Source organism: Macrobrachium rosenbergii, chromosome 41 (genome assembly GCF_040412425.1).
Source record: "Macrobrachium rosenbergii isolate ZJJX-2024 chromosome 41, ASM4041242v1, whole genome shotgun sequence".
Classification (NCBI taxonomy): domain Eukaryota; kingdom Metazoa; phylum Arthropoda; class Malacostraca; order Decapoda; family Palaemonidae; genus Macrobrachium; species Macrobrachium rosenbergii.
The window spans coordinates 88,693,350-88,706,769 of NC_089781.1; the positions used below are offsets into that span (position 1 = coordinate 88,693,350).

The 13,420-nt window shown below is 38.3% G+C and overlaps 1 protein-coding gene across 1 annotated transcript in view; it reads left to right on the forward strand.

Moving 5' to 3' along the window:
• The first annotated feature begins 882 nt into the window (after nt 1-882).
• The window catches only part of LOC136826972 (galactosylgalactosylxylosylprotein 3-beta-glucuronosyltransferase P-like), a 174,981-nt gene continuing 162,443 nt past the window's right edge, over nt 883-13,420 (forward strand). Inside the window, exon 1 of the mRNA XM_067084585.1 lies at nt 883-1,279. Within this exon, the coding sequence (XP_066940686.1) occupies nt 1,225-1,279 (55 nt within the window). The 5' untranslated portion in view covers nt 883-1,224. The remainder of the gene's footprint in view (nt 1,280-13,420) is intronic.

Below are 13,420 nucleotides of genomic sequence, written 5' to 3' on the forward strand. Positions count from 1 at the left end.
AGAGAGAGTTATGAAAATTATGAAGGTCATATGATCTCAGGCGAGGTGGCGCGTCCCATGTTATAAGTTTGGATAGGCTAACCTTTACCAAGTATCCTAAAATACATGTTTAACCTTTACTAAATGTCCGAAAATATACGTTGCATATACATACATACATACATACATATATATACATTATTTAAATATTTATACATTTATACATGTATATATATATATACACATACACTTGTGTGTATGTATACTTTATGTATGTATTCACGCGTGTGCATCCCTGAACGAAATAACGTCCCATAAAATAAATGTACTGAACTCTCATCCCATAAACCCATTCCTCTGACTCATCGATTTATCGACCTGAAATAAAAACTAAAGTTACCTCAGCAGAGGTCAACGACACCAAACCCCCTCCCTACCTCGCCCCCCCCCCCAAAAAAAAAAAAGAAGAGAAAAGAAAAAGAAGAAAAGAGAAGTTTTAAAAGTTTCTCTCCGTGTGATGCGGGTCGAAGCGAGTAACTACAAGACCGAATTCCTCTCGACCTGTCGAGGAACTAGCTACACAGGAATAGGACCACCTCCTGTGTCGAGCAGCCTAGGACTAGGAGCCATAGGGAGCGCTCCACCTCTCTCTCTCTCTCTCTCTCTCTCTCTCTGTCTCTCTGACTCGCTCCTGCTCTCTCTCACTCTCTCTCTCTGCATGACTATTGATTCGAGTATTGACTTGGAGCACTCCGTTGCGGCTCGTCCTCGGACGCACATAGAACACACGCACATACACACAGACTCTGCTAGCAGCCACGCGCTCTGACTCTCTCTCACTCTCTCTTTCTCCCTCCTCTCTCTCTTCTCTCTCTCTCACACACACACAACACGCTCGAGCTCAGTTCCTTCCTGACAACCGGCCATTGCGGGTTCGAGCGTTCCAGCCGGCGGTGTTCCCTCCAGCCGATTCATTGAATTGAAGCCGCTCTTGTGTTTGTTGTGAGTGATCTTTTCGCCCCCTCTCGGTTCCCTCGAAAGAACGGACAATGCGGTAACTCGTCGGGGCGTAGGATAGTGCAGACTAGTTCTCTAGTTAAAGTCACAAGCGGGGGGAATCGTCGATAATAAGTTTCTTTGAAGGAAAATAACGGAAAAAGGGAGAAAGACGCGCCTCCTTCATCTGTAATGTAAACAGTTGATGAACAGCTGACTCTCGTGTTTTGGTCCTCGTGCCACTGAACGATGGGGTTCCTGTTCAAATACAATCACCGTCCCAGGAGCACGGGGATGTGGTCTGGTAAGTCACAATGCCGCAGTACTCTCTTCTTGATCTGTGGTCAAATAAGTGTCTGTCAGCGTCGGTGTTGTCAGTGCATGTGTTTGCGTGTATGTGTTTAGTTTCTATGGCAAAGCTTCATTCTTACTGGATTATGTCTCTGTCAGTGTTGTCAGTGTATTTCTTATGCGGCAAAGTTCGTCTCTTACTGGATTATCCAGCAGTATGCTAGTGTTGGTCAATGTGTTTCTCATGCGGTGAAGTTTTGTCTTCCTTACTGGACTATCCAGCACCATGCTATATCAGTATATCAGTGTCAGGTGGTGAATGTACAGCAAACATATTTTTTATGTCTATTTTTTTGTGACAAAAGTTTGGTTCTTTGTGGGTCATATAGGATTTGTCGGTGTCTGTCAGTTAATGTAAGTAATTGTCCATGACGAGCTTTCTCTTGCAACATAATTATTATTATTATTCAGAAGAGGAATCCTATTCATCTTCTGAATAATGTTAATAAGACTCGTATATCTATAATGAACGTACTCTGAGCATTCAGGCGGGAACTTCTATTTCTACAGAATCTGTTTAAAACATAGGATTTGGATTTCATTGAGATATGTTGATACAAGTTGCAAAAATATTATTACATAGTTTCGGCAATTGACGCTGAAGAGTTTATTATTGAAACTGGCGCAGCATTTGAAACTGACTGACAACATGCTCAGGCAAATATTTGTTTTTTGCTCTAATTCATATCTTGAAAAAAAATTTTCTTCGTTAACAAAAAAGTTTTTTATATATATATACATATATACATATATATATATATATATATATATATATATATATATATATATATATATATATATATATATATATATAATACAGATAGTTATAAGGAGCTTTTCCAATATGCAAATTATTGTTGAAAATGAACAATGTAAGCGAAAGATAAGAAACGAGATAATCTTTTATTATTTGATAAACATCTTTAGTTTTAACATGAAAATCATTTACCGCATCTTCAAAGCTTGGGAAAGTTTCATCTCAGGTTACCTCAAGATATCAAACTGCAATGAATTAGATATCCAGAGAGTATACACCAGGGGCTCTTAACCTGGGGGGCGTCAGCAATTTCCAGGGGGTGGGGGCGCGAGCCAAAGGGAAAAATATAAAATTCTCTATTTATGTTCATTATTCTCTTAACATTCAACCACGCACTCAAGATCTAGTAGCTAGGAAGAGTGTCAAATATCTCACTAATTCATTCTCAAAAGAATAAAAGCACCCCTTCTCTTTTTTTTTTTATTTTCCTTGAAATCTGGGAGGGAATTTTACTCATAGATGCAAGGGGGGCGTGGAGGAAAGGGCCAACTCTTAGAGGGGGCGTGGTAATAAAAAGGTTAAAAGAGCCACTGGCATACACTGTCCAATTTACTCGCATCTAACTTAATGATATATGTTATTATTAAGTCGATTTTCGATTTCCAATGTTTAAAAGCAATAAAAAATAACACGACCTTCAAAAATTAGTCGCAAACTTTCTCCGTCGCACTGAAGTAAATAAACCTCGCAATGACATTACCGGTATTCCAAATCTCTCCTTGGGCATTAGAGGAGAAAAAAAAACACACACACACACACAAAGTTCGTTTCCAGAGAACCGCTCTCGTCCTGGAACGGTGCCGCCACATGTCTGGAATCGTAAATGACCGGTGGACATTCGCCGGTATATAAAGATTTCTGAAATATTTTCGTCCGCGCCCTCAGATATCGGCAACAGATAATCTATTCAGGAAGAATGACGCCGAGAGCTCACTTTCTCGTCCTCGACCGTGAAGGAGAAGAAGAAGAAGGAGAAGAAGGAGAATAAAGGGAGAAGGAAATAAACCTCACTCAAGTTCTCAACGATTTGGTTTTATTGTCAAAACGTCACGTGTAAACTAACCATGAACCTGTTTTCGCACTGTCAACGTCGTATGCGGGCATACACATGCGTACATAATGTGTATGTGAACTAGTATTTATAATACACACACACTAGATATGTATGTATATATACACACATATATATATATATATATATATATATATATATATATATATATATATATATATATATATATATATATATATATATATATATATATATATATAAATAATACACACAATATATATGTTATTACATATTTTTCAAACGGGAGGGGGGAGGGGCTGGGTTACGGCTCCAGAAGGATAGTTCCTTCCCGTTTTCTGCATGTCTTTTAGAGGTGAAGCTGCTAGCCCCACGCTGTCCATGTGCTTACGGTGGTACCCACTTACGCTTAGGTCGAGTGAGTCGGCAATTTGGATAATCGATGAAATTCTCTCCCGGGCAGCTTAGAGACTCTCATAAACGTTTTGTTGTCCCCAAACGTTTCTCTGCAATGAACACTTTCTTCGTGCCTGCAAAAACGCCTTACTCTTCTTCGTCCTCTTTTCTTTGTTTGTTTTATTATTATTATTATTATTATTATTATTATTATTATTATTATTATTATTATTATTATTAAATACTCATAGTAGCATGAGTCTTAAAATGGAGAAGCAAATCCACAGTTATGTGTATGCACATAATTTAAAGATAAATCAGTACAGATAGCTTTCGGGAACTTGTTCGTTCAAAAGGGGAACCGAACAAGTTGCCGAAAGCTATCTATTCTGATTTATCTTTAAATATATGTACATATACATAACTGTGGATTTGCCTCTCCATTATTATTATTATTACTAATTTTAATGCCATTTAAGCTCTCACTCGTATTCAATTTCTTCTTTCTGAATTTCTCTCTACAACTTAATTTCCATACATACACACACACACATATATATTATTTATATACACACACACACATAATTTATTATATATATACACACATATATATATATATATATATATATATATATATATATATATATATATATATATATATATATATATATATATATATATATATATATATATATATATCATCTCAACAACTTAATGGTAAACTACCTCCTTCCACAAAGTAGTGAGGTTAGATTTCAAATTCTCTGTCGACTGTGGTGGGTCTCAGCCGGGATATAGACAGGAATAAAACTAGCAACCTCGTGGCAAATAGAATTGTAGCCCACCCCTTCTAAGGTGAAAGACAACCACTGGTCAACGCAACCATTGCTGTACAATAGTAGCAACGTTTTACTGGCGGTAATATTTTTATCTCTTTCTGTATTTCCAGTCATCTTCTGGAAACTTGAATTTCAAGTCAGTGGCCTCCGTGGGTTTGTTCCATATAGAGAGTTTATCTTCTAATTAATAATAATAATAATAATAATAATAATAATAATAATAATAATAATAATAATAATATGGATACAATTTCTCTTCAACTGGCGAGCAATTAAATGTACTATCAATAGTTCCTCGTTGCAGAGTCGGTAGAGTTGCCGGCTAGCACTCTGCTAGGCCCGAGTTCGGGTCTCCGGCAAGCCAATGAAGAATTAGAGGAATTTATTTCTGGTGATAGAAATTCATTTCTCGGTATAATGTGGTTCGGATTCCACAATAAGCTGTAGGTCCCGTTGCTAGGTAACCAATTGGTTCTTAGCCATACGTAAAATGAGTCTAATCCTTCGGGCCAGCCCTAGGAGAGCTGTTAATTAACTCAGTGGTCTGGTTAAACTAAGATATACTTGACCTTTTAACTTACAACCAATTTGTAACTCTTAACATTTCTAAATTCCTTGCTGCTGATCAAATATTCACACTCACTGATTTATAAAACAAAATACGATCTCTTAGAGTTAAAACTATTTGCACTTGTGCACGAACTCATGCACGTCTTATACACACTCCACATGCGCTTATGGTAAATCACGTGTCCATTAGTTAATCAATGTCGACGGGTCCTCATCACATTCAAGTGAGTGTTCTTTTATTCTGTCAATACAGTAACATTTCACCTTCAAAGACACTTTGGGGCTCTATAATTTTCTGATAAGTATCGAAGTCCGTTAAGTAAGGAGGATCCCCCGTAGGGGGGTTAGTGCTGTCAGTGCACCTCATGCGGTGCACTGTAGGCATTACTTTAAGGTTCTTCGCAGCATGCCTTCGGCCCCTAGTCGCAACCCCTTTCGTTCCTTTTACTGTACCTCCTTTCACATTCTCTTTCTTCCGTCTTACTTTCCACCCTCTCCTAACAGTTGATTCGTAGTGCAACTGCGAGGTGTTCTTTGTTACACCTTTCAAACCCTTTACTGTCAATTTCCGTTTCAGCGCTGAGTGACCTCATAGGTCCCAGTGCTTGGCCTTTGGCCTAAATTCTATATTCAATTCAATTCAATCCTATATCACAGCCTGCACTTGGATATTTTCTAGACATCTTACATTGAACACCAATTCCAAGTATAGATTCTCACTTAAACTAACCTGCACTTTACTCTCGACATTTAAAAATATTATATATATATATACACATATATAATTGGTATATATATATATATATATATATATATATATATATATATATATATATATATATATATATATATATATATATATATAAAATTTATCACATCCAAAATGGCACCAAGGGGAAAAAATAATCATAATCTGTTAGCTGATAAGTACAGAAGTCCGCTAAGTTGAGGTGTTTCTGTAGCTTTCGATGCACGGATACAAGCTTCATCTGAGGGGGAGCTGGGGTTGTGGGAAGGGGGATGTCAGTGGGCAATTTTAAGTTTGAATTGAATTGAAAATAGAATTTAGGCCAAAGACGAAGCACTGGGACCTATGAGGCCACTCAGTGCTAGAACGGCAATTGACAGTAAAAGGTCTGAAAGGTGTAGCAGGAGGAAAACCTCGCGGTTGCACTATGAATCAATTGTTAGGAGAGGGTGGAAAGTAAGAAGGAAGAATGAAAATATGGAAGGAGGTGCAGTAAAAGGAATGAAACGGATTGCAGCTAGGGGTCGAAGGCACGCTAGAAAGGACCTTAAGTAATGCCTACAGTGCACCGCAAGAGGTGCACTGACGGCACTAACCCCCTACGGGAAAATTGTAAGTTTATTCAATAATATTATCACAAATAATAATAGCTGCATTGTGAGAAGCTCTTTTCCGCGGCCAGCATAAACGTTCCTCGTTTTCTAATGACAACGTATGCAAAGTCTTCGCACAAACGTTTCTTCCCACAGTTATTACCAGCAACGAGCGCCATTTTGAACGTAAATGAGTCCTAAAATGAGCTGCACGGGAACGAAAATATAAATATAAACTGGCATTTTACTCATTACGCAATTTGGTAGTTTTGCAATTTTGATAATTATGCAATTTGTCCGTAGGCAGTTTTGACTGCAGTCGTTTTAACTTCAGGCATTTCAGCCCGTGTTTCCCTCACTGAGGCTGACATTTGCAACAACGACATTCCCTCGCCTTTTCGATAGAAGAAGAATTAGTCTTCGTAATTAGCCTGTCAGCAGCGTAATTAAGACTTCGATTTATTGAAGGGTTATTTTACTTTTGTAAAGATTGTCACCAGGTCATCAAACATCATTCAGTATTGCTACCGATTTCCTTATTTTTCATAGTGTCTTAGATACTGCTTCGATATCGAACGTTTAATGCGAACTCCCTCTTCTTGATCAGCTCCCCCTCTTGTAATTGAGCATTCCCGCCAACATTACACATGGAGTTTAAAATTAACGAAGTTTAAAATTAACGGCCAGGTTGGGTATTTTTTCCTATCGATGCCCTTCCTAAATCATATATTTTTTCTATCGCTTCATCCTTGTTTTCGTTCTGGACCGGCCCATAAAGTGGTTTCAGGTTGCCTGACCTATTCGGAGGAGGGGAAGGAATGTAGAATTTTGGCCCAAGGCCAAACGCTGGGACGTGTGAGGTCATTCAGCACTGAAAGGTAAACTGATAGTCGAAAGATCTTAAAGGTGTAACAGGAGGAAAACCTAGCAGTTGCATTATGAAACAATTAATAGGAGAGGGTAGAGAGTAAGATGGAAGAAAGAGAATATGAACAGAGGTACAGTAAAAAGGGATGAAAGGGGTTGCAGCTAGAGGCCGAAGGGACGCTGCAAAGAACCTGAAGTACTGCCTACAGTGCACCGCATGAGGTGCACTGACGGCACTACCCCCCTGTGGGGGCCTGACCTAATCGTTGTTTCTCTTAAATACTCGTAAATAGGAATTGAACATTTTCATGTCAAATGCCCCGCAATACGCATGCGTCACTTATTCTCACGTTGCTCAGCAATGGCGTCGTCATTTTCAGTTGCTCCTTTTGAGTTACATCTAAACTGCTCAGTCAATATATACTGGAATTAAGTTGTTGGAAGCTGGTGATGCTCCTAATTTCCATTGTAGCTATGACGTATTTTTGTGTCAAGTACAATTTCATCCAATTTTAAATGTATGTGTAGTGATTATTTGTAAGATAGGTTATGTATGTCATTGAATCAGCGTAGAGGGGTAGTGCCGTCAGTGGACCTCATGCGGTGCACTGTGGGCATTACTTAAGGTTCTTTGCAGCATGCCTTCGACCCCTAGCTGCAGCCCCTTTCGTTCCTTTAATTGTGCCTTCTTTCATATTCTCTTTCTTCATCTTACTTTCCACCCTCTCCTAACAATTGATTCACAGTGCAACTGCGAGGTTTTCCTCCTGTTACATCATTCAAACCTTTTACTGTTAATTTCCATTTCAGCGCTGAATGACCTCATAGGTCCCAGAACTTAGCCTTTGGTCTAAATTCTATATTCAACTCAATTTATTGTCATTGAACACTGCAATTGACGTGCAATAAGTTATCACTGAAGGCAAAATAAAAAAAATAGAATAAAATTTAACAGTAGAAAATCATGAAGCTAATTGTGCGTCAGACGTTTTCTAATCCACTTCATTTAAACTCAAAATTTTTCATTGAAGAAAAAATTTTAAAATCTTTCCTTAGTCAGTTTTCCTCTTTTTCAAGAAAACAAAAAAAAAACAGCCAGAAAAGTTTCCCCTCAGTCAATCTTTCTCCCCTTGGGCCGGGAGGAAAGCTGGAGAGGAGAACGAAAGGAAGGAAATTTCATGAATCTAAGACCTCAAATCTTTGCAACATCATGAATTTCTGGAACAGCCTCCGCTCCCTGAATAAATGAGGCCGAGTCATCAAAAGGAAATTTGTGGGGGATCTGGAGGGCCATGGGAAAAAAATTTGATAGTTTTAGTTTTCTGTAAAAGAAAAATATTGCGTCGGCTTTGTCTGTCTGTTCGCACTTTTTCTGTCCGCCCTCACATCTTAAAAACTACTGAGGCTAGAGGGCTGCAAATTGGTGTGCTGATCATCTACCCCAAATCATCGAACATACTAAATTGCAGCCCTCTAGCCTCAGTAGTTTTTATTTTATTGAAGGTTAAAGTTGGTCATAATCGTGCATCTGGCAACGATATAGGACAGGCCACCACCGGGCCGCGGTTAAGTTTCATGGGCCGCGGCTCATACAGCATTATACCGAGATCACCGAAAAACAGATCTATTTTCGGTGGCCTTAATTATACGCTGTACAGAAAATTTGACTAGGCCAAAGAAACTTCGACGCATTTATTACTTTTTTATTCTAAACTGCTTTCTAATCTCTATTCTTATTTGCGAACAATGCGATGCTTTTCATGCAATTATGGAGGAAGGAGGCTTTTTGTTAAAAGACAGCAGTGACTGATAGTTGCTTTACATTCGCTATGAAATAAACGAGATTTTGTGATTTCTTTCAGATCAGAATAGGAGTTTTAAAAAAGTCACCCATAGATTCATTCTCTTGATGCTCTATCAGGGATGAACTTCCCTCAAAAAAAAAAAAAAAACTTAACCTCACAAATTCTTAATACTCCACTGCGGATGTCTCATTCAAACACGTCTAATCACTTGTGTATTATGCGCCATTCTTCTCCTTGAGGTTTCACAAAACCGTCCATTACCTCTGCCTAGGATCTTATGGCACAGGCTGGCTGGAGGGGGTGTGATAATGTGATCAATGCGCCAGTGCAACACTAAAGGGAGTTTGCAACGTCCCTTCGGCCCCTTTGTAACCACATTTGAGCCTTTTACTTCACTTCCATTCCAGCTCCTTTCTTCAATTTTGCTGTCCAGACTCTCTAACTAATACTTCTTGGTGTAACTGAAGGGTTTTCTCCCATTTCCACCTTTAGATCCTTGTGCTTTATCACCTATATTTTCTGGATTTCTATTTGCTGTCCAACCACTCCGACTCCCTCTGGTCACTGTCTTAAACTGAATGGCCGAAAGTGCCCCAGAGCTTGGGGTGGTAAAAGGGCTTATTATTATAGTTAGATTTGTCAATATACTGTACCTGATGAGAAAAACTTTTCGTGAGGATTTTTATGAATACATTTTCAGAAACTCACTTTATTTTAAGGACCACTTAACTAGAAGTTGGAATGGAATCGAGTCCATACTGGATTCCGGACTTTGTGACAAACCCTCTTTTATTGTTTTTATCACTGTTGTGTATTAGGGAAAATGGCTCCTTGAAGCTGTTTGTGGGGGGAAATGGATGTAATACCATATATGGGTAATGGTGCTAGTCGCGTCCCGGTGTTCGTGGGAGAAAACATAAATGCCACGTTAGAAGAGACTTAAAAGATTGCCGTTGGTAGTTAAAGCTTGATTGTGCATTTTCACTTCTGGAAGTCGAATTACTTGCCGTATAAGTGCGTTCTTAAGTGTCCATTCACTTTGCTGAGGCGTTAATACTCATATATATATATATATATATATATATATATATATATATATATATATATATATATATATATATATATATATATATATATATATATATATATATATACATACATGTTACAGGCACATAGGCGAAACCAGGCATTTCATGAACTGCCTGAAATTTCAGGCAAATAGCGAAATGCACTTAGGGACATTTGATCGCTTTACCCCCAACAAGGGGCTAGTACTAAACACGGCGAAACAGTGATTCACCTACACTCTTTCCCCGTGTTAGTATTAGCCCCTCGGGGAATCAAATGTCCCTGAGTGCATTTCGCTATCTGACTGAAATTTCAGGCAGTTCGTGAAATTCCTGGTTTCGCTATCAGCCTGTAACACACACACACACACACACACACACACACACACACACACATATATATATATATATATATATATATATATATATATATATATATATATATATAACTTATATATATATATATAACCAAAAGGAACTTGAGAAACACATCTCAGGCATTCGCATCGTTTTATTGCCTACGTTTCTCCGCGTCACTCGTAATCTTTCCTTCAGTTTGGGTGGTAATACCGTTCTCCTGGCATTCATTTTAAACTACATATCTCGTAAATGTTTGTAGTGTACTACTTCAAGTCCGAGCCTTGTATGATGTTTTGATGTGTGTGTACATTTTTTTACAGCTTTAATACTGAGGCCTTGAAGCGCAAGCAGTAAAACTATACAAATGCCTGAGATGTCTTCTTCAAGTTCCTTTTGGTTATATCTGCGATGTTGATTGCCACCAACCATCCTTTTATATATATAAGTATATATATATATATATATATATATATATATATACACATACTATATATATATATATGTATACGGTATGTGTATATATATAGCGGTATATATATATATATATGTGTGTGTATGTATACATACATATGTGCGTTGGTCTATAAACCAGGAGAGTTAAGTGATGGAACTGGTCGGTAAGAGGTTTGTGACCATCCCAAAAACCAGACACTCTTGGTGTATAACCCTAATGGACCCACTGCAAGGGAGACGGGTTATGGGAATACCAGCGTACGAAATCCTAGGAAAGATGAATAAATGTGAAAACAGTCTTGAAATTTAGGAAATGTTGACATAAGTATTATAGGCTACTCTCTTAGGCTGACCGTACTGACCTCCTTGTTCTTTTATATCCAAATATGATTCCTGTTAATGGCAGAACATCACCCTTGCCTATTAGAATGACCATTTACTCCTATTATTTTTCTAATAAAATTGCAATGATATATATATATATATATATATATATATATATATATATATATATATATATATATATATATATATATATATTATAAACAAACACACACACATATATATATATATACATATATACTATATATAAATAATCAACACACGTGTGGAACAGAAATAAATTTCTGACTCGCATCACACAGAGAGAGAGAGAGAGAGAGAGAGAGAGAGAGAGAGAGAGAGAGAGAGATATGACTGTGGAAATCACCCTCAGGATACATCTAAAATAACTGCTATAAGCCGTAGTATCTTGTTTCATCTTAAACCATACTGATATCAGATTGCATTTAATGTTAAGAGACACACAGCCAGTTACGAGCCCTGGGTAAAGTACACATATAAAGTAAATTTTTCTACGAGAATTTAATTAATAAGATTTACCCAGAAGTATCTTGTTTCATCTTCATATACAGTATTTACTACAAAAATACCTTCGATTCCAAGGGAAATAAGTTCACGTCCAACATACATAATCCCACTAACATAATTCAGTAATACTAATTCAACAGTATTCCATTATTTAATTATTTAAAAAACACTCCTATGAATATTTAACACGTGAAACTCACACTATAATGCTATGTATCTTACTAAAATACAATAAAGTGAACATACATTTAACTGCGACCATTCATCCAATAAGCCTCGTCATACAGTATCTAATTCCATCCTCATCTACAGTAATACGATTTGCATCACTTGCCGGAGAAATACATTCACTTCAACCCGAAATGTCTGGGTAGGCTGCCCTGTCTGCGAGATTGATGTATGATCCTCAGATGAAATGGAAAGGAGGAGGAGGAGGAGGAGGAGGAGGAGGAGGAGGAGGAGGAGGAGGGGGGAGGAGGAGGAGGAGGAGGAGGAGGGGGGGGAGGAGGGGGGGAGGGGAGGGGAGGGGGAGGGGAGGGAGGAGGGATGGGGAATGGGGGAAGGGGAGGAAGAGGGGAAATAGGAGATAGTGGTAGAGGAGGAGGAGGAGGAGGAGGAGGAGGAGGAGGAGGAGGAGGAGGAGGAGGAGGAGGAGGAGGAAGGGATGTTTGAGGAGGTGGCGGAGGAGGAGGAAGAAGAGATGGAGGAGGAAAAGGAGGAGGAGGAGAAGGAGAATGGGGAAGGGGAGGAGGAGGGGGAAAGGAGGAAGAGGAAGAGGAGGAGGTAGTGGAGCAGGAGGATGAATAGGAGGAGGAGGAGGAGAAGAAGGAGAAATAGGAGGAGGAGGAGGAGGCTTACGAGAGTGGTGTAGCTGTCAGGGAGTTGGCCAATTTGAGGCGCAAAGTGTTCCATTCGTGCCAGTCCGCTTGGGTTCTATGCGAGACCTTTTAAGGGCGAGATTTCGTAGACATACCGTATATCTGCGTCTCCTTTGATGCCCTCTAATCTCGGTCTGGCATGACGTCGTTTACTAGTTTAGTGCAGTATCATCTGTCTTGTAATTAAGTGGGGGTCTTCTTCATCTTAGTGTGGTGTTATATGATTTTTGGGGTTTGTGTACAACTAAAAGGTATTTGTCTAGTTAATCAAAGTTTTGCTTTTACTCCAATAAGGTGTAACTTGATTATTCTTTAGTGTATAATACGACGTGAAGTATGAATGTTTAAAATTTTCTGGATATATTTGTATTTCCCTTTAACAAGGGGTCCTCTAATCAAGATAGGGAGTAATATAGTTTTTTATATAAATTGTTATGGCTTGTGAACAACTTTTGTCTAGTGGCATTTAAAAGATTAATTGGAATATGTAGCTAAAGCAATTTTTTAAAAAGATTTCCACACACTTTCAGGTTCCAGGAAGACCCTAATTCCTTTGCAAGGTGTAAAAGCAAGTATTTTCTACAAAAACAATATGAAAAAGGGAAAAATTATGAAAATTCAACACCTGTCAGATTTTGCTATATAATGAAATAAAAGGGAAAAATCAAGCCAAGGTCTAGAGCATTGAGTCAAGCCATACGGGCTTAAGAAAGCTTAAATGTCTCTGTCTGTCTATCATCCTATCTGAGAAATAAATAAAAATATATTACAGATGTCATACATGTAGTTTATATCACTCAT